This window comes from Pan paniscus, chromosome 23 (assembly GCF_029289425.2).
Source record: "Pan paniscus chromosome 23, NHGRI_mPanPan1-v2.0_pri, whole genome shotgun sequence".
Classification (NCBI taxonomy): Eukaryota; Metazoa; Chordata; class Mammalia; order Primates; family Hominidae; genus Pan; species Pan paniscus.
The window spans coordinates 29,869,125-29,891,790 of NC_085927.1; the positions used below are offsets into that span (position 1 = coordinate 29,869,125).

Consider the following 22,666-nt stretch of genomic DNA (forward strand, 5'->3'; position numbering starts at 1 on the left):
GAGGGTACAGGCCAGACAGGACCACTGCATCCTGGCTCTGCCCTGTGCTTGATGGGAGGGGTCTGAGCCTTGGGCCGCAGCACAGGCACAGAGAAGCGGGCGGAGGAGCTGGGGCCTTGGCTGCTAAGCGCGTCCTCCCCGCTTCTTCTCCCTCCTTCTCCTCCCCCCAGGCTTCTGGAGCCCTGGCCGCCCCCACGACCATCTGGCTTCACCAGCAACGCTCCCCCACACCCTCCCCCACGTCACTGTTTTTCTCCCTCTCCCCCTCCCCAGCCACTGCCCTGGCGGGGAGGGGGCCCTTTCCTGGGAAGGCTTCCTGGCCATGTGGCCCTTCCCTTTTGTTTCTGAGTCCTCTTCGGCCCAGGCCGTGGGAAAGCGTGCCTGTGCATATTTCTGCCTGTGCATATTTCTGCCTGTGTATATTTTTGCCTGGATGTGTGTGCTGCTCTCGAGCCCCCGGTGCATGCATGTGTGTGGACATGTGTTCCCTGCCCTGCTGTGTGTGCATGCGTGTATGCATACATGGGTGCAGGGACATGCAGACCCACCACGGCCTATGTTTGGGGTGTGGGCATGCTATAAGTGGGGGTGCCCCAGACACGCATGTGGGGTCTAGTGTGACCACCAGCAGCGGTGTGAGGGTGCATACAGCCCCCACTGGGCCTTGAGGCCAGGCCTGACCCGCCCAACTCTCCTTCAGGGCCTTCCTCTCCTGCCACCCACCAGGGGTAGGAACAGGGTCCCTCATCCTCAGCCTCCTCCGGGGGTCTGCCCAGGCAGCCTGATTGGGGTGGGGGGCCCGAGAGCAACTGTCCCCACAGGGGCTGCTATGTCCAGACCCATGGACCTGGCATGTGCTCCATCAGCCAGGCTCAATGACGTCAGCCACCAAGCATGCTCCATCTGTGCGGGTGGGGGGCCAGGGGCACCTGACATTGGAGCTGCCCTTGGCCAAGGCTGTCCCACCTGTGGTGCCAGGCAACTCCCTTCCTCTGGGGGCCTTGTGATGGGGGAGAGGCTGCCCGTCCAGCACCCACCCCTGCTTCTCACCGCCCACAGCACCCTAGCCCGAGAGGCCACAGCTTAAGAAAAGAGCTCTTTATTCCACGTCGTCCGATATTTTTACACAAGTAAAATAAAATGCATATCTCTATATACCGCGATCTGGGTGGGAGGCGGCGTTCTGGAACAAACGCTGCCGCCGAACCCTGTAAACATGATGGGGTGGAGATGGGGGTGGCGGGCGGTAGGCGTCCGTCAGGCAGGGCCTGGCCTGGCCTGCCCCACGGGTCGGCCGCCCGGCTGGCTTGGCGGCGTGGAGAGAGACCCCGTATGTACACACACCTGGCTGCTGAGCACGCTCTTGTGTCCGCTGGGGGTCAGCAGGGCCCAAGCACTGTCCACAGCACCAGCGCCAGGCCCAGGGGGGTGAGGCTGCAGGTGAGGCTGGGTAGGGCACCTGAGCCTTCTGAGTCACCAGTCCCGCCACCCCCGCTGCCTGCCTGGCCCAGACGGCAGTGGCTGCGGGTGCGGTTCTTGCGTGAACAGCCTGGCCTCCGGCGAGGGCCCGAGGTGGGGAAGCCTGGTGGCTCGGAGCCCTCGGGCCGCACTGCAGTGAGCGGGGGCTCAGCAGAGCCAGGCAGAGTCCCAAAGGGGGAGTCATTGATGTGCCGTGGGCCAGAGCCGTTGCCCGGTGGGCTGTCACCGGGCGGCACGCGTCCCTTCAGCGCATTGCCTGCCGAAGCTGGTCTTCCAGGCTCCAGTACTGAGGCCTTGTCAGCGGCATCTGGCTGGCAGCACTTGGGAAGCCCCAGCGGCTCCTCATTGGTGGCCCTGCCGGTCCAGATGGGATGGTAAGGGCCAGTGGCCACAGCGCAGCCCTGCAGGTCATTGGCAGCTAGGCGTTTGAGGTCACGGCCAGCCAGGCGTTGCGGGAGGCTGCAGGGCACCTCGGAGGAGGAGCCTCGGAACTTCTGCAGCCAGGCCCAGAGTGGGCGTGCCCGGCAGTCACACACCCAGGGGTTGTCATTGAGCCTCAGGTACTGCAGGGCACGCAGGGGGGCCAGGGCCTCAGTGGGCAGCGCTGATAGATTGTTGGCAAACAGATAGAGTGTCATGAGGCGGCCAAGGTCACGGAAGGCATGCGGGTGCACATGGGCCACGCGGTTCTGGTGCAGTAGGAGACGGTCGAGGCTGTGCAGCCCACGGAAGGCGCGCTCGGGCACGCTGGAGATGCGGTTGCCGTGCAGGAAGAGGTGTGTGAGGTTGCCCAGGTCGCGGAAGGTGTCATCAGGCAGTGCCTGCAGCGCGTTGTCCTGCAGGTAGAGGTACTGCAGGGCAGCCAGGCCGCGGAACAGCCCCGGGCCCAGCTCCTGCAGGCCGCAGCGGTCCAGGTGCAGCGTGTGTAGGCGGCCCAGGCCGTGGAATGTGGCAGGGTCCACAGACCGGAGCTGTGCATTATCGCTGAGGTCCAGCTGCTCCAGGAGGGCCAGGCCGGTGAAGGCAGCCGCGTCAATTCGGGCCAGCACATTCGAGTGCAGCCACAGGATGGTGAGGTTGCGGCAGGCGCGGAAGCTGGCAGCTGGCACATGCGAGATGCGGTTGCCGTGCAGGAAGATGCGCTGGCTGGTGGCAGGGATGCCCACGGGCACAGCCTGCAGGCCCTGCTGGGGGCAGCTTGTCGTCACCTTGGGCTCATTGTAGCATACGCAGGCACCTGGGCATGGGGCTGCCACCTGCCAGGCCTGCAGCCACAGCACCCATGCCAGCAGCCGGCTCCCTGTGGGCAGAAGACAGAGTGGTTAGCAGGCAGGGCAGGGGTACTGGAGAAGCTGGAGGTTTTGCTAGAGCCAGGTGGGCCCCGGAGATTGGGTCTCAGGAGGACCTGGGGCTGGGTCCAAGATGTGGCCACCACCCCCGGGAATCGCAGTGTTGGGATCCCTGCTTCACAGGCCTCATGGACGATGCTGGGCTAGAACATGCCTTGGAGCCATGCACTCCACCCTGGAAGCCACATCTGCAGACTCCCCATACCACACCCGGGAGCAGCCCACTGGGTCACCAGGGGCACTCACTTGAAGGCCTCCTGGAATGGACACTCGTGACTGCAGGTACATCCTCAGGACTCCAGTGAACACAGAGCCCGCATTGCAGGAGTCCCCGGGGGGTCCCAGTGGGGGTTCCACCCACAGGGCCTAGGAAACACTGCAATGGGGCTGGGGTCCCTCTGGGCACGTCTGCTATCTCAGAAACAGGCGCCTGGATGCCCGAGGGCGGGGGTGGAGAGCAAGTGTGTCCAGGGCTCAGGAGGAGTCGCGTCCCACAACCACCCAGGCAGCCTGCTCCCTCCTCCACACATCCTCCTTTCAAGCACTTCCTGACTTGGCAGGAACCCTCCTGAAGCCTCCCCCCCTGGCCTCATTCTCTGCTCCATCTCCTCCCTGGGAGGAGTTCACTCCTCCCCAGCCAACCCCTGCAGTGCCAGCTGCCTGCACCCCTCCCACCCAGACGCCATCAGCAGGGATAGCCTCCCAGTGGGTTCTCCCCCAGCCCCAGGTGCCTGCAACCCCTCCTCCATTACAGGGCCAGATACACCTGGGGCTTCACCAAGGCCCTACATGGGCAGTAGTCCCTCCCGGGGTGCTGCATCCAGAGCTGGTCTCACCAGCGGGGTCACCCACTCCGGAGTAAGCTTTCCTGCCTCTCATTCCACCATTGAGCCCCCACCCCTTTGGAATGCTGAAGATTCTTTCTGCCTTCAGGAGTGAGTCTATTAAAATGTGAATCCCCCTGGGAGGGTTATGGCTTATCAGCTAACACTTGAGTTATCAGCTAACACCTGCGTTGACAGCTAACACCTTCCACGGCAGCTGGCTAAGAGCAGGATTCTGCAGACAGGAGGCCGGCTAAGTGCTGGGGTTGGAGCCGGGCAGGAGGAAGGAGTGGACCACAGGCCAGCTTCCCCAACCCAGAACTGTGACCCTGGGGCCCTCCTACCCACATGGGGCCCCTGCCCCACTGGGTCCTCTCTACTTGGGCAGACAGTGCAGTCGCCCGAAACGCAGAGCCCAGCAAGCCCAGCACGTGCAGTGACCGCTGGGCATGTGCGTCCTCCCAGACTCAGGTTCATAGGTCCTCAGACCCCCTCCCCACAGCCTGGGGGCCTCCTCTGCCAAACCCCCTGCCCCAGGGCCATTTGTTGGCTACCAGGGAGATGGCAGCCCAGGGATGGGGGTCCGGAGGTCCCTCCCTGGGTGGGCTGGGTGAGGAAAGCACCTGGCCTCGTGTTCCGTTTAAACTGCGGACACCCTCTCTGCTCTCTTTCTACACACACTTCCTAGGAAGGTGGGGCCTGACCATGTCAGCTCCCCACTGCTGTCTCACCTGCTGTGACCAGAGGGAAAACTGTGCTATGTAAATGGCACTTCCTGTCCTGGGGCCAGGTGGGGCGGAGGCCCCACATGCTCATGGGGCAGGGTCAGGACTCACTGCCACTGACTGTGGGGGTCACCAACTGAGCCTTGTCACCAACCATACCATGCGGCTGACTGCACCCACCAAGACTAGCCACCCATGGTGGCCATGCCCGCCACATCACCACTGAACCATGCCACCATCCCACCACTGTCCTGTGGCTCCAGGCCTGAAGCTGTGGGCTGTGAGTCTGGCTGTGGTCAGGGCTCAGCTCACTCGCCTTGAACCGAGCCCTGTGCTCATGGATCTCCCTCCCGAAGCAGCTGTGTGTCCACTCTAAACATGCCCCCAGTGAGGTGCCAGAACTGAGCCACATGGTGGTGCGGGGTCGGGGGAGACAGGGGAGGACATGGGGGAGTGGCCACGTGGCGCTCAGTTCTGCCAGGAAGTGGGTATTGGGCGCAAAGATACGGCTCGGTTCCTGCCGAGACAACTGCTTTTCGTAAACCAACTTCTGAGAGTCGGGTGAGGTGGGCTCTCTCCTCGCTGCAGCCACGGTAATTGGCTCCAGCCCGGCCCCCCTTGGGGCCTGCCCGCTGGTCTCCATGGCAACCCCTCTGCTGAGCGAGCAGGAGGGGGCATCTTTTTATGAGATAATCAAACCCAACTTTGCAGCATGGGTTTGTCTTCACAGCCGGGGCCCTGGGATGAGGGAGACGCAGCCAGGTGGGGGGAGGGTGTCCTCTGACCCCATCCCAGGGGCCAGACTGGTGACTCACCAGCCTCCTCCCTGGCCCCATGGTGGACTGCAGCCCCTCCCCACCCCAAAAGACCTCCCTGGCCCGTGGCCCCTGACCTGTCCCCTGGGCTCTGCAGCCTCAAGGCCACAAGGCCTCTCTGGCCTTCTCGCCCACCTTTCTCTCTCCTCTATCTGCCTGGCCAACTCTAATAGGATGCTCTACTGTCCTTCTGGAGATAGCCTGGCCTCCCTGCCTGTCATCACCCCACTTTCCACTCTCACCCAGTCTCACCCTGGCCCCAGTTCTCACGGAGCCTCCAGTATGAGCTCTGTCCTTCCTGCCCCTTGCACACGGGGTGAGCAACCAGCCCTGCCATGGCCCCAGCTCTCACAGAGAAACCACGGATAGCGTGCCTGTCCACCGTCCCCACCCAGGTTGGCCCTGCGGCCACACAAACTGGTACATCTGTGCCTCTCCCACCCTCCCAGGCCAATTTACATCTCTTCTTTCCTCCAGGGTCTCCTCCTGGGACCTCCCCAGAGGATGGCCCTGCTGGCTGTCAGGGCTGGGTCATAGCTAGGAGCTCCTGTCTCAGCCCAGGCCTGGCTCAGGAGCCACGGTCAGGGGAGGGCTGGCTCTCCTGCCTGGAAGGCTCTGAGCTTTCCCAGGGGGGACAGTGACCGGATACTGACCCAGAGCCTCTCCCTGTGGCAGCCAGACTGGGCAGGGTAGGACCCAGGATCACCAGGCTGAAGGCCCAGGAGGCTGGGCAGCAAACAGTCCAGGATGCATCCCCCTGACGGGAGCAACAGGCAGCCCAGGTGGGCACCAGCACCATCAGTTCCGGTGAGTGGAGGGCTGTTCACGTTCACTGCAGGAGGGAGTGTGGCGGGGGGAGGAGGAGGTGGGAGGAGAGCGAGGAGGGCAGGAGCAGAGGGGAGGGGTGGAGAAGGGGGATGGGGAGGTGGCGGTGGGAGGCTCTGGGGATATGCCCAGCCAGCGGGCAGGCAGGAGGCTGCTGAGGTCAGCAGCTCACCCCAGCAGCCCAGGGAGCTGAGCCGAGCCGAGCAGGGATGGCCTTCTTCATGTGGTCCCTGGCCCCCACTGTTCCTGGGGCCCCGCCCACCTCCGTGCCCTCCCAAGCTTGGGCTGAAGTTCCACAGGGATGCCTCTGCCCAGCGATGCCAGGAGGCAGCGCAGGGCAGGCAGCTGTGGAGGCCCCAAGCACCGGCTTTCATCCACGCACAGCTTGGTGCCCTCGGGCCCCAATGCCGCCCCTGGGCTGGGATCACCGGAGGGTCCCATCACCTGCTATAAAAAGTGAGACAGCAATACATTTACAGATTAGGAAACTGAGGCAGTGAGTGGTTAAGCCCTGCCCTGCTCCCACTCCAGACTACCCAGGTGGAGAGGCGGCCAAGGGAGACACTCACAGTGCTGCCCGGAGGTGCCACGAGGTATGTCCTGCCCAAGCACGAAGGCTGGCGGCCTGGCTAGTAATGGGGGAGGGTGTGGAGGGGCTGGGCTGCAGGCCACGTGCAGAGGGGCAGGCAGTGCCCTCCTGTGTCATGGGTGGCTGGGAGGGGAATCTCCAGGGAGGCTCTGAGCTGCTGCTTCCCAGGGCTGGGGTAAGAGCCTGCAGAGGGCTGGGGCTGGGGGTGGGGCCAGCTGTAGCACAGCCGGGACATCAGTCAGCTCAGGATCCTCTCGGACACTAGCCATGTCCCCATGAGGCGGTCACGTCACAGACCACAGTTATGAGGCAGAACAGGAGGCCACAGCTCAGTGCACCAAGGCCAGAAATAGCTCCAGGCGGGGGTGGCGGGCCTATGTCATCCCCACACCACAGAGGGTCAGGGCACCCCTCCCACGCCTGCTCCCCACTCCTGGCCCTCCACCACTGACTCACTCCCCCCGCCCCCACCCATCTGTCCCCCCATCCTCACTTGCTTCTCACATGCACACCCACCCGCCATCCATCCTCAGGCCCACAGACACGTGCAGGGGCAGCCAGAATTCCCATGGTGTTTCCTGTGCCCTTCCAGGGCTCCAGGTGCTGGGGCAGGAGATTGGCAGCAGCTTCTGGTGGGGGCAGTCTGCCCTTGAGGGGTCCTGAATCTCCTAGGGAAGTGAGTACCAGCCCCTGATGCCCTGGCCCTGGCCCCTGCTCCTTGTTGATCTTGGCTGCAGTGGCAGGGTAGGCAGACCAGGTCAATAACAGGCAAGGACACCTGCCATGGTGAGAGGTCACTGGACCCAGACTGAAGCAGCTCCAGGCCTAGCTAGCTACATGCTGTGGGGGAAACTGAGGCCCAGTGTGGGCAGAGCCTTCAGGACTGGCCTCCTGAGTGTGCCTGGTGCTCCCTCAGCCCCCTCAGCTCCACTCTTTGCCCTGGCCGGCAGGGCTCGTCCCTGCCCCGTGATGCTGGGCTCACCAGAGACAACGAGATGTAGGTAGGTCCAGGGCCAGCAGGCCAGGCCAGAGGCTGGGCCCTTCAATCCAGCAAATTCTCTTGGAGGGGGTGTCAAGTTTACTGACCCATTTTACAGACGAGGAACATAAGAACTGGTGTGGGTATAATCAATAGCAAACACAATCCAAGGTCAAATCCAACCATATGCTACTTACAAGAAACATGCCTAAGAGTACACAAAATCTTGTAATTAAAGATATTATCAGAAAAATAATAACAAGTAAAGCAGGAGAAGCCACAGCCCCAGGGCTAGCGGGCTTCCCAGTCTCATGGCCCCAGGGGTGTGAAACGGTCTTGCTGGGCAGTAAAGGCTCAGCCACCCCCGCTCCTAACCTGAGCTCCACAGTCCTGTTTCCAGCCAGCAGGGCACCCTGAGAGGGTACACCTTTCAAGTCACAGACACTGAAGCTAGCAGAGGATGGCCTGGCCCAGGTGAGAGCTGGCAGCCCTGGATGGCACCCTCACCCCAAGGACACATCAACGTGGGCCACACCGTGCAGGATCATCCACTCCCTTGGCCCTCCCTCCGTCCCTTGGCAAGGTGTGAAGTGGCCCCTGTCCCAGGTGCTGTGCTGAGTGCCGCCCACACAAGACCAGGCCGAGGAGCCGGGTCCCAGGCACTCACGGTCCAGGGCCAGCTGACCACGGGCAGCCACCCTGCTGCATGGCAGGTGCCCTATGGGAGAGTTAGGAGCCACAGAGGCCTGAGCCAGCCCCAGGCAGCATGAGGATGTTGGCAGGAGCCCAGGAGCCCACTACCAGCCAAAGGGTCTCGGCAGAGCCCCAAGTGGGCAGGATCCTTGGCCTAGCACCTAGGTCTCGAGGATTCATCTTTGGTCAAGGCTGGGCTGCCTGCGTGGAGGGCTCCAGAACCTTACCCCATCCAGCCCACACACCCCTCACTGGAGGTGCACCCTTCTCGGCTCCCACCCCAGTGAGCCCCACACTGGGGGCCCCTGGAGGCTCTGCCCAGTGGAGGCCTCGCCCAGCCCAGGGCACAGCCAGTGCCCCCTTGCCCCACAGGAGGCTTGAGCCCACCTGGTCCTCCATGCTCCACCAGGAGCCAACAAACACCCGCTGCCTAATTATCTGGAGAATCCTGTCTCCACCAAGGGCTCATCTTGGTCCTGCAGCTAATTCAATCCAGCAGCCAGAGCAAGCTGAGTCCCCAGAGGACACTAATGAGGAAGTGACCGGTGGCCGGCCTACTCCCACCCTGGGGACGCACTCTGAGCCAGGTCTGGGCCCAACACTGCCATACACCTGCCTCCCATGCCCATCTGCCTGCCTGACCCTGCCCGGTACCTGGTGCCTAGCCCTGCAGGGCCCACATCCACTCCCATGGGCTAGCATCCAGACCTAAGCCCCAGCCCTCCCACACTCCGCCAGGACCCTGGATCTGCTGCACGCACAAGGCTGACCACTGCCTGTAAGCCCAGAGTGTCGGCCTTGACAGGGCAGGAGAAGTACAAGAGCACATGCTCAGGGTGCACGAGCCAGGAGCACAAACTCAGTGCATGCAATGGGACCCCTGGGGGTGCACACGATAGGCGTGCATACCGGAAACACACAATAAGAGCCCCCAGGGCTGGTCAGGGCTCAGGCAGAGTCCACTGAGCAGTAGAGGGTTGCTGGGATGCGAGCCCCTCCCAGGAGCCAGGGCCCGGCTGGAGGGTCTGCACGCCGCTGCGGCGGAGGAAGATGGGTAGGCACATCCCCATGTGTTCTCTTGCCCTCAGCATTTGTAAAACATGATCAACCAGGCAGGCGAGCGGCCTCTGTCCGAGCAGAATTTATTCTGCTGTGAAAAGACACGTGTGGGTCCTGAGGCTCTTGCCGGCTTGTTCTCAGCAGCCTTGGATCAGCCTCAGTCAGCAGAACAGCAGCTGGACAGGCTCCCATTGGAGCCATCCCAGGGACTGCCCAGCCCTTCACATTAGAAACTGAGCTGGGGGCAGCAGCTGGCCCACGGCATATAAGCAGTGCCTGCTAAGACCACAGAGAAGCTCAGCCAGGCAGGGCCAGTGGGATCCAGCACTCCCCAGGGGATGAGGAATCTAAGAGGCAGGAGAGGATCCTCCTCAGCCTGGGATGTTCCCATTGGAATTCCCCCAGCCAAGGCCAGAGTTCCGTGTCCGGGGGCCAGAGTGGAACCCTTGTCAGAGCCGACAGGCCTTGGCCTCCTATTCTACTGGCACCTGGCAAACTGGCCCAAGGGCTGGCTGCTGCTTCTGTAAAGGATGTGCTATTGGCAGCCAGCCACACCTATGTGTTCACGCATTGTCCATGGCTGCTTTCCCGCAACAACAGCAGAGCTGAGTTGTTATGACACACTGTGTGGCCCACAAAGCTGGAATTATTTAGTATCACACCATTCACACAAACAGTTTGCCGACCTGGTTTGTGAGCAAGCCGAGTGTGGGTGCTGCCACCTTCACCCTCACAATGGCCCCAGCAGTTCACTCAGACCCCCACTAATGAAAAGGAAACCAAGGGTCAGAGAAGACCACGGTCCTGCTGAAGTCACATAGCCAGGTGAACAGAGCCCAGCAACCTCAGTGCAGGCTCAGCTCTGTGGAGACCTGGGCAAGGTCAGCATCTCACGGAGGCCTAGGGTGAGGGGTTCTAGGCAAGAAAGAGACTGAGAAATACTGAAATACTCTGCAGGTCAAAACAGAAACGATCATTTTTCTAAAGAGGCTGTCAGGAGTCTCACAGTCAAACACGCATAAAATAGGACAACCTAACACAAATAAGTTGGGAGGGGTGGCTCACACCTCAGCCTCCTGAGTAGCTGGGATTACACACACACACATGCATGCACACACACACACACACACACACACACAAAGATAACAAAATGGTTGTAAGGAGAGGGGGACAGCAGAGGAAGTGCTGAATGACACAGTCCGGCTTCGGAGGAAAGGACTTGGGTGGCACTTCAGAGGAGACAAATCCAGTGCAGGTAGGTCTGAAGAGGGCAGCCGTTTAACTGAGGTAGGGGGTCTCTGCGGACAGGGCCCCTCCATGCCAGTCCACCCACCTTGGAACCCTGCAGAGGCTGGGCCAAGGCCTCTCCCTGCACCTTGTATCAGGGACTCTGGCCAGGTCACACCAAGGTGGCTTATGACCCATTAACATCAAGCTGCCTCCCTGGGCTGGACAGGGCCTGGAAAGAGGTGACCTGGGCAGATCCGTGTCGATGTACTTCCCAGGACATCAGGATTCCAGCCTCTGCTAAAGGGATCTTCACAGTTAATAACAAAGAAATATTAAAGATGAGAACACTTGGTGCAGGAAACAAGAGAGGAAAGGGAGTGCGGTCCCTCCTTGCAAACAGGATGCCCTGGACCACCCTCCACGGCCTCAGGCCTGGATGCTCCTGCAGACCCATAGCCAAGATTGTGAAGGAAAAGTAGGCTGTGGAGGCATTTTCTGTCCTTGTTATCATCATTGTAAACATACTCATCATCACCATCACCATCCTCATCACCATCATCACCACCACTATCACCACCATAATCATCGGCAGCAGCATCATCACCATCATCACCACCACTATCATCATTACCATCCTCATTACCATCACTATCACCACCATCATCTTCATCACCATCCTCATCACCATCACCATCCTCAACACCATCATCACCATCACTATCACCACCACTATCATCCTCATCACCATCCTCATCACCATCCTCAACACCATCATCACCAACACTATCACCATCATTATCATCACCATCCTCATCACCCTCACCATCCTCATCACCATCATCACTATCACTATCACCACCATCATCATCATCACCATCATCACCATCCTCATCACCATCACCATCCTCAACATCATCATCACCATCATTATCACCATCACCATCCTCATCGCCATCACCATGACCATCATCACCATCCTCATCACCATCATCACCATCATCTTTATCCTCATCACCATCACTATAACCATCATCACCATCCTCATCCTCATTATCCCCATCACCATCCTCATCCTCAACATCATCATCACCATCATTATCACCATCACCATCCTCATTGCCATCACCATGACCATCATCACCATCCTCATCACCATCATCACCATCATCTTTATCCTCATCACCATCACTATAACCATCATCACCATCCTCATCCTCATTATCCCCATCACCATCCTCATCACCATCACCATCAGCAACCTCATCACCATCACCATCAGCATCCTCATCACTATCATCACCATCCTCATCCTCATCACCATCATCATCATCACCATCCTCATCACCATCATCACAATCACTATACCATCACTAGCATCATGATCATCACCATCCTCATCACCATCATCACATCACTATCATCACCATCATCATCACCATCAGTATTACCATCACTATCATCATCATCAGCACCATCCTCATCATCACCATTATCCTCATCATCATCATTACCATCACTATCATCATCACCATCCTTATCATCATCATCATTACCATCATCACCATCACTATCACCATCATCACCATCCTCATCACCATCATCACCATGACCATCATCACTATCCTCATCACCATCATCCTAATCCTCATCACCATCACTATAAACACCATCACCATCCCCATCATCCCCATCACCATCCTCATCACCATCAGCATCAGCATCCTCATCACTATCATCATCACCATCATCACCATCATCCTCATCACCATCACCATCATCACATCACTATCATCACCATCCTCATCACCATCACCACTATCACCATCAGTATCACCATCACTATCATCACCATCCTCATCATCACCATCATCCTCATCACCATCATTACCATCACTATCATCATCACCATCCTCATCATTACCATCACCATTACCATCATCACCATCACTATCACCACCATCCTCATCACCATCATCACCATGACCATCATCACCATCATCCTAATCCTCATCACCATCACTATAAACACCATCACCATCCCCATCATCCCCATCAGCATCCTCATCACCATCAGCATCAGCATCCTCATCACTATCATCATCACCATCAGCATCCTCATCACCATCATCACCACCATCCTTATCCTCATCACTATCATCACCATCATCACCATCATCCTCATCCTCATCACCATCACCATCATCACCATCATCACATCATTATCATCACCATCCTCATCACCATCACCACTATCACAATCAGTATCACCATCACTATCATCATCACCATCCTCATCATCACCATCATCCTCATCACCATCATTACCATCACTATCATCATCACCATCCTCATCACTATCATCACCATTACCATCACCATCACTATCACCACCATCATCATCATCACCATCACCATCATCACCATCCTCATCACCATCACCATCCTCAACACCATCATCACCATCACTATCACCATCATCATCACCATCACCATCATCACCACCATCCTTATCCTCATCACTATCATCATCACCATCACCATCATCACCATCCTCATCCTCATCACCATCATGACCATCCTCATCCTTGTCACCTCATCACCATCAGCATCCCAATCGCCATCATCAGCATCCTCATCACTATCATCACCACCATCCTTATCCTCATCACTATCATCATCACCATCATCCTCATCCTCATCACCATCACCATCATCACCATCATCACATCATTATCATCACCATCCTCATCACTATCACCACTATCACCATCAGTATCACCATCACTATCATCATCACCATCCTCATCATCACCATCATCATCACCATCATTACCATCACTATCATCATCACCATCCTCATCACTATCATCGCCATTACCATCATCACCATCACTATCACCACCACTATCATCATCATCACCATCACCATCATCATCATCACCATCACCATCATCACCATCCTCAACACCATCATCACCATCACTATCACCACCATCATCACCATCACCATCATCACCACTATCCTTATCCTCATCACTATCATCATCACCATCACCATCCTCATCCTCATCACCATCATCACATCACTATCATCACCATCCTCATCACAATCACTATCACCATCACCATCCTCATCATCACCATTGTCCTCATCACCATCACCACCATCAGCATCCTCATCACTATCATCATCACCATCCTCATCCCTGTCACCATCATTGTCTTCATCATCATCACCATCATCATCACTATCATCACACCAGCTCTGTGCAAGGCCCTTAGATAGAGGGCAGCCTGGGGCTGACCTCACAGAAGGATAGGAAGCCCCAGGTGAGCAGTGGGTCAGTACTGGGTGGACACCAGACATCCCTGGGCAGAGGCCCTGGCCCAAGGATGGGGAAGGGAAGAGGACAAGGGATGGGGAGTAAGAAATGAGGGCCCCTCGCCTCCCTGGGACAGCCCAAGGTGCAGCCTTTCCTCATTCCTGGAGGTTTCAGGACATCCCTGTGCTGCATCCTCCCATAGTACAGTGAGGGGGTGACTGTCAACCCACTCCTCAGATGAGGCACTGACTGAGGCAAGTGCCTTGCTGGCCACCTTGCAAGGCCAGGAGACAGTGCACACAATCTGGACTCCAAGATCTCTGCCCACCCCCATCTTCATCACCACTATCCTTATCACCATCATCATCCCCAGGCGACCAGAGCAGACCCTGAGCCTCAGGGATGACACAGCAGGGAGGGGCAGCCACTCTGGGCTCCCTAGTCCCCCATGGCACCTCAACCTCAGCCCAGGAGGCTGCCTTCCCAGGGATGGCTGAAGGTGGGCCCTGGGGTCTTGCAGCCCTGGGCTCAGATGTAGCCTCTGTACCCCCTCACAGAGTAGGCAGAGAATCTGCCAGCCCCCTCCAAATCTGTCCCCACACCAGTGATGTGAGGACAATGAGAGGCCAGCACCTACCTCCCCCCAGGACCCCAAAGAAACCCCATCCAGGCCCCCACCCAGCATCCTGCCTCCCCAGAGGCCTGCCAATGTGACCTGGGTCAGCCTTGTCTCAGGTGAGGAGTCCAGGGAGGCAAGGTACAGCTCACAGCGTCCCAGAGCCACACGGACCCCTCTGCTCCAGCAGTCTTGCAAGGCCACTCTGGCCTGGCCTGGCAGTATCCCTGCTTTATTGAGGAGATATGGCAGGCAGGATCCTGGCTGCATCTGGGCTAGAAGAGGGGGCAGCAGCCAGGCTGTGCTACAAACCCACCTGGAGCCACTTCCTCGCTGCTTCTGCCTATCTCAGCCTCAGCAGAGAAAGAAGGCTTGAGGACAGGCCTGGTGCAGCCTGACTCATCTCATGAGAGACCCGGCCTGTGCTCAGAGTCGAGTTGCTGTGGCTTCTCATGCAACACTGATGGTCCCCCTCCCCTGCTCACCCACCGTGTGTTAGACACGGGGATCTGCATGAAAGACACGTGTTCCTCCCCTTCCAGAGACCCACCAAAATGAGGGTGATGCAGAGTGAGGAGTGGGGAGCACAGTGGCAGGCTGCTCCCCTGGAGAAACACCCAGAGAAAGGGGTTCCACCACTGGTATCCAGGAGCACCCAGGGCCGATGGGCAGAAGAAAAGCTCCATCTCAGCAGAGCAGCCAACCAGCTTCCCTCATAAAAGTGACCAGAAAACCAGTGACCACCAGGCATCCGGAAAACATATCAATGCAGAAAAAGAGGGAGAATGATGCTAGAGGAAGCCGACAGTGTGGGAAAAAGACAAAAATTAGGAGAAACATCTAATTTGTGTCTTCCTAGGCATAGATGGGGATTTAAAACAAGAACAGGCTGCTATGAACAAGGAGGCATCAGACAAAAAGAAAGAGTGCCTGGAAATTAAAAATAGAATCACTAAAATTAAAAAAAAATCAATATAAGTGTTAGAAAACAAGGTCAAAGAAATCTTCCAGAAAGAAAAACAAAGGAGAAAGACAAATGAATGAGATTTGGGAGACAAATATAGGTTGAACATCTAAGGGGAGTTCGAGAAGAGAAAACAAAAAACTGAGAAAAGCTAGCAAAGAAACAATACCAGAAAACTTCCCAAAGCTGAGTACCCAGTCCTCCACTGGGCATTCACAGTGCACTTTCAGGCCCCCAGGGGTCAAGAGAAGTCTGAAGCTCCAGGAGGAGAAGCTGGTCACAAAGAGGCAACATGAAGCCATGAGCAGCAGTGCACGCCGGTAATTCCAGCACTTTGGGAGACTGAGGTGGGAGGACTGCTTGAGGCCAGGAGTTTGAGACCAGCCTGGGTAACACAGTAAGACCCTGTCTCTACAAAAAATTAAAAAAAATTAGCCGGGTGTGGTGATGCATGCCTGTAATCCCAGCTACTTGGGAGGTTGAGGTGGAAGGATTGCTTGAGCCCAGAAGTTTGAGGCTGCAGTGAGCCATGATCATGCCACTGCACTCCAGCCTGGGTGACAGAGTGAGACTTTCTCCAAAAAAACACACAACAAAGAAGATGCACTATGGTATTGGCCTCCTTCATAGCACACTAGATGCCAGGAAACAACAACACTGCAACAGCTTCATAGCTCTGAGGGGAAACTAATTTCAACATGGAATTCTAGACCGAAACAATCCAGCTTGAACATACTTGTAAATACAGGAAGACTTCCGGAATGATTCTTCACTATATCTTCTTTAGAGAGTGAGTCAGGCTTATGTTTCAGCCAAAATGAGGTGCAAACCCAGAAAGAGGAAAACGTGGGGCCCAGGAAGCATTAACTGAAATTTCAACAGGTGGTAAAGGGAAGTTATGGAGCAGCAGGACAAGTGCTTGGGGTGAATCTTTATCCAGGGAAAAAAATGAGACCCCAATAGAAGCCCTGATGTGGGGAAGAGTAAGCCCATGAGGGTGGTGGATGGGTAAAAAACATCAACTGTAAGCCCCAAGGAAAACAAAAGGCCATGAAAGAGAAGGAAGGTCACCCATCCCACGGCAGGATTGAGAAGAACATTTATGTGACCTGGGTTGGGAAACACTGGCTGTGAATTTAACTGATGGCAGCGAGACAGCCATGCTGGGGAGTGTGCTGGAGGAGACAGAGCTGGAGTAGAAGCTGAGGAAATGTGGCGGCAACCACTGGCAAAGCCAGGGAACAGAGGCGACAGTGGCTGCCTCCCAGGAGGACGTGGGGCAGGGGCAGATTGAGCCCATTCTCCAGACCAGCCTCCGAGGCTGGGTGCAGGTGTTAACTCTGCAATATGTTGTTGACCGAATGTTATTATTTTTTAAAACAACTGCATATTTGGCACTAAAACCTCAGAAAACAGATAAATAAAAAGAAAAAAAGAAAGTGTATCTTCCAGAATGTGGAGACAAATGTGGGTTAGAAGCAGGAGGAGAGAGAGGGACGGTGAGAGCTCAAGAGCACCTGGACACACAGCCCCAGGGCAGCTGGCATCTGGCCAGGGAGGATCCACATGCTGCTTTTTGGTCCCCTGCTCGGCCGAGGGTGGCTGAGGATACATCTGGGTCTCCCAGGACACTATGGGCTCTTGGCCCCAGAGACTCTGCAATCCAGACACCCGAAGGGGCAGCTTCTGGCCTAAAAGCCCAACTCTGTGCTTGGGCCTTCCCTGCAGGCCAGGCAGCTGCTTCCCTCGACCAGCCTGAGTTCCTGCCTGCCCGCCCAGCCCAGCCCTCACACTGTGATGAAGCCCCACCCCTGGATTCCCCTTACCCCTGCCTGCTCCTGTCCCCTCCTTGTCACAGATCTGAGCCCCCCACTCCAGGCTGGGGCCCCTCAGGAGCCGGGGGTAGGGGTGTGTGGTCAACACCCAGCAGGGGTCGCCTAGCACTGGGGTGGGTGCGCAGCCCCCGAGCCTCCTTTCTGACCTTGGCCGAGTGCACACGGGCTTCTCTCAGCTGCTATGAGAGCCCCCAGTGTGTCTCCGCAACCAAACCGAGGCACGCACGCAGCGGCGACGTGAATAAGTAATTGCTGTTTTATTAACAAGTGATAAATTATTCCTATATGATTGTGTGTGATAACTCTTCCTTATTTGAAATCAATTTGGGATGGAAACTGTTGTCGGCTTCTCACCCACGAGGGTGGGAGGCCCAGGTGCCGCTGCCTCTTGGAAAACGAGGTCAGTGTATTTCAGCTACTTCCTGAGGCTGATGCGCCGCCCCACTGCGCAGGGCCAGTGGAAGGGGGTCAGCTGCCCTCCGGGAGGCGGGGCAGTCCGGCCTTATTTCCTCAGCATCTCTGTCTGGGACCCACGCCACCGAGCCCAGGGCACAGAGGGGTCCCTCAGGTCCAAGGCCACACTGGGTGTCACCACAGGGTCATCAGGGGTCAGGGGGCCATGCACAGGCCATACTGCATTCATCCCCCCATGTAAGCCCCAAAGACTGGGCAGCCTGACCTTTCATCCCACAGAGGACACTCCAGCACCCAGCTGGTCTCCTGGCCTGCCCGGGCCACCCCACGGTGGCTTCTCAAACCTGCAAAGGCATAAGCCATTCTAAAATTGTCCTGATGATTTTACAACAGCCCTGGCCCCATCCCCTTTCCTTCCTCCCCCAGCCTCACAGAGGAGGGTTCAGGGACTCAGCCTGTTCAGGGCAGCCCCTGGGCCAGGCCTCAGCATCTCTTCTGTTAATGCATATTTAAAACCTTGCAACCCACCGGGCAGCCAGCCAGCCGGTGCCTCCCTCCCAGGCCAGGCCTGCAGGAAGCCATGCCCCGTCCCGCTCACTCCTCCACTGGCTGCTTCTCCGACCCCGATCATGGCTGCAGCAGGCCTGGAGGCCCGGTCATCCCCAGGCCCAGTCACATGGCCCTACTCAGACACCACCTGTGCTTCTTGGCTGGGTTTCTTATCTGAGAAATGGGAGGGCTGGGTCTGGTTGAGGCACTTCTGTGGGCCCACTCCCACGGTCTCCTTGACACCCCTCCACCTTCTGCCCACTGCCAGGGTGCCCATTCCACTCCACACCTCGCTGGCCCACTTAGCAGGCTTCTGTGTAGCTTGTTTCTGTCGGTTGAGGCACCCTGGGCTTTGGGCTCCACAGGGGCTGGTGACCCGCATACAGGAGGTGCTCCATAAATGTTAGTCATGTGAATGCACTAAATGCTCACCACTAAGGGCAAGTGGCAGGCTTTGTGCAGCTATAGAGACAGCATTCCCCAGGATGTCCAGCCCTGGGAGAGAGCCTTGGCCCACAGCCCATGAGGCAACGGATGTTCCTGGGTTGGGGGCATGGCTCCAGCACCCCAGTGCCAAGGGCACGGTCTCTAAGTAGCAACACGGATAGCTTTACTTCTGTTACAGCTCAATGTCTGCGTCTCCCCCAGATTCACGTGTCGAAGCCCTAACCCCCAGTGTGATGGTATTTGGAGGCGGGGCCTTTGGGAGGTGATTAGGGTTAGATAAGGTCACAAGGCTGGGGCCCTCACCATGGCATTAGTGGCCTGGAAGAGAAAGGGACCTCAGAGAGTACACGCCCTCCTCTCTCTCCACCCTTCCATCCCCCACCACGTGAGGGCACGGTAAGGAGGTGGCTACCTGCAAGCCAGGAAGGGAACTTCCACCAGAACCAGCCCATGCTGGCACCCTGATCTCAGACTTCCAGCCTCCAGAACTGTCAGGAAATGTGCTTCTGTTGTTTAGGACACCTTGTCTATCGTATTTTGTCATGGCAGCTTGATCAGACTAATACAACTTCTTTCTTAAAACTTTGGTGTATTTTTCCAGATTTTCTACAACGAACACGACCTCATAAAATCAAGAGTGTTTTTCGTTTGTTCTGTTTGGTCTTATCCTGACACTGGGCCAGGTGGAAGGGTGGCTGAGTCCGTCTTGCAGGTGGCAGGAGCCCCCTCCATGAGCCCCCACACCCCAGGGTCCCTGCCCATCGTGATCGGCCCTGCAGGGCAGTCCTGGAACCAGTTCAGGGCTTGGGGCCCTGGCTCTGCCTGGGGAGGTCTCAGGCAGGCCCCCCAATGTCTCAGAACTGGTTCCCTCAGTTGGAAATGGAGATAATAAGGCCCACCTCATGGCGGGGGGTAGAGGTAGCACATGGCTTATGGTGGGTGCACAGGAAATGCCTGATCCACCCACAAAGAATGGGGCAGCCTGCACCTGGCCTCTCCCTGGAGGACCTTCTCACATCACCCCCGGAGGGACCACCATCCCCACCCTACAGAGGAGAAAGCCCAGCTCCAAGGCCAAGTTGCAGCCAGGAAGTGCTCTGCTGGCATCCTACCTGGCCCTGACGCCAGGCCTGAAGCCAGCACCACCCGGGGCTCTGTTGCTCCAAGGCCATTGCCCCTGCTGGCGTTTGCTCAAGGAGCTCCCCCTCCAGAATGCCCTGCCCTATTCCCAGACACACTTCCTCTGGGGGGCTCTTCTCCCCCAGCCCCACCCCTGCCACCCCTAAGGAGGCTGGCCCCTTCCCAATCCCTTCCTCGTCTGCACCACTGCCTTGCCCAAGGTGTCCATCCTCAGACCCAATGAGGCCACCATGGGAGCCCGGCTGGGTAATGGCCCATAAGCTCCTGCCCATGGAGTACTCAGGCAGGGAGGGGCACCAGCTTGGCTGAGCATGAGTGACAGGCTGGGTGGGTCTCAACCTCACCCTGGGCCTGGGGTAGCCCCATGCAAGTGAGGATGTTGAACACGGTGGACTCCCAGGCAGAAAGTGAGCCATGGGGGGCTATGCAGGACTGCAGCCCTTCCCTCCCCTCAATTCACTGGAGAGTAGCCTGTTACTCCCCCGGCTCCCAGGGCAGGACCCTCATCACCTCGAGACCCAGAGGCAGTGATGGAGACTGTCCTGCAACATCAAGCTCCCTGTGATCTGGGGGCCAGGGGATCCTGAGTACCCTGCCTCCTGGAGTGCTCTGCCTGCAGGGGGCAGTAGCAGCACCTTCAGGTGGGGTGGTTGGGGTGGCTTCCCGGAGGAAGTGATAACTCAGCTAGGAGGGGGGCGTGGGGGTGGTCCTGACATGTACCAAGGCTGGGGGTCAAGTGTGCACTGTCTCTCAGCCAGGAGGGTGGAGGCGCTGGACCAAGGCTGCGGGTCAAGTGTGCACCGTCTCTCAGCCAGGAGGGTAGAGGCACTGGACCACTGGGGCCTCAGGTGTCCAGGTCACTTGTCCCTGGAGTCCCTGGCTATGACAGAGGCCCTGGTGGGCAGCTCAGGGTTGGGGACAGGCCAAGGCATAGGGGAGGGCACAAAGGGAGGTTGGTGCCCCACCCATCACCCATCATCCGCCTCAGGCCACGCCAGGGGACCGGCCTCTGCTCCGGCAGCGGGTGAAGAATGGAGTCCATTAGGGCCGCCATCTGTCTCAGCCATGACGGGTCCTCGCGGTGACATCCGGGAGGTATGTAGATGGAATATCTTTATGGGGAGAGTTTTTCTTTTGCCAATTTTCAAATAGGAAGCCAGACACTTGTCACACCTGTCCCTGTGTCAGCCTCTGCCTGACATAAATTGGGGCTGAGGCAGGGAGATGAAAGACAGCCTGGACGCAGCCGGGTGTGCAGGGCCCATGTGTCAGGCCGAGGGAGCACCAGAGCTGCAGGCAGCCTCCCGCTGGGGCCAAGGGGAGCTCGCCCCGCAGTCCACCTCCGCAGCCTCTGCCCCTCCCTCCACTCCCCTCTGGACCCACAAGTTCTTCACCTGCCCTCCCCCAACCCAGAGCCCTCCAAGCATCTCACCCGGGCAGTGGCCTGTCCTGCAGCCACTGGGCTTCTGTTAGGGGACACTGGAGCCTCCTCAGCCCCCAGGCCAGCAGCTCCAGCTCCTCTTTCAGACCTGGGGCCAGTGTGGCCTCCATGAGCGGTCAATGTGGGGGGCTCAGAGTCCTCAACCTCACCCCCGCTGCCACTCCTAGGGACCTTGTGGGCTTCAGCGTGTCTCCCTGGAATCTGGGGGACTTGGGGGTAGAGCATGTCAAGAACCTCAAGGTCCCTGCCGCCCAGCACGGGACTGTCTTAGAACTGATGCCAGGAAGAATTTGCTAAGAGAATGAAGGGAGAAGCAAGTGACCCCTGTGGGCCTCCCCTGCATCGGGGACTGGACCAGGGCCCCCTGGGAGTGCATCTTGGTGCCCGAAACTGCACCAAGGATGAGGAGGGGAGGACCCTCCCCAGGGGACACTTGGGGTTCACCTGGCAGGCCACACTCAAGTCCACAGTCCCCCATGGCCCCAGCGGGTGGGGCGGGGGACGCACCCAGCTGAGGGAACTGTGGCAGTCCTGCTGCTGTCTCACGTGGCCCTAGGGGGCTCATCTGTAGCCCCCACAGGAGCCCCGAGAAGCCAATCCCTGCTGGGCTCATGGGCTACCACCTCATACAGCCCCATCCCTCGGGAGGCCCTGAGGAGACCCTGGGGCTGGGCAGGGCGTGACCGGCCAGCTCCATGCTCCCTGACAAGGGGGCCTGGATGTCCAGGGAGAGCCAGGAGGGAAGCGGAGACTGAAGTGGAGAGTGTGTGGGAGGGAACATTGCTGGGCTCCACAAAGGAGGGGGCACCAGGGCTGACTCCCAGGTTCCTGGTGGCATGCGTGGAGGCAGGTGGGGCCAGAAGCACCAGCGCAGCACATCCTGCGTGACGTTGGGCCAGCTCCTCAGCCCTCCCTCGACAGCTGTGCTGGTAGCTGGCCAGGCCTGGGCGAGTGAGTTCTCCAGGTAGGTGGAAGGGGCTTCTGGGGTAGGGGCCACACCCGGGTGCAGGTGGCCCACCCTCCCAATACCCAGTCCCACCCCGCCCTGCCACAACTGAGGATCTGCCCAAGGACCAGTCAGGGACAAGGCATCCTCTCCAACTGCACTGCAAGGCCAGCACAAGTGAAGGGCGGGACAGAAGCCTCCACACAACAAAGGCAGAGGACCCCATACTTCCCTCTGAGTCAGCGCAGAGGTCCTGCGGCAGAGCTCCTGCTGGAACCCAAACTGCGCCGTAGGCTCCTCACTGAGAACTAGGGACTTCTCCACATGCACCCAGCCTCCCCTCCGGACTCCACAGCTGCTAGCCCTGCCCGGACCCTGTGCACCCAACTCCCACCCCGTCATAGCCTCTCAGCCCCACTGTCAT

General features: G+C 58.1%; 1 protein-coding gene across 1 annotated transcript in view; it reads right to left on the reverse strand.

Annotated features, from left to right (window-relative positions):
• Nucleotides 1–1,083: 1,083 nt before the first annotated feature.
• Nucleotides 1,084–22,666, reverse strand: part of RTN4R (reticulon 4 receptor) — a 28,875-nt gene continuing 7,292 nt past the window's right edge. Inside the window, exon 2 of the mRNA XM_034952289.4 lies at nucleotides 1,084–2,779. Coding sequence (XP_034808180.2) covers nucleotides 1,380–2,779 — 1,400 coding nt within the window. The 3' untranslated portion in view covers nucleotides 1,084–1,379. The remainder of the gene's footprint in view (nucleotides 2,780–22,666) is intronic.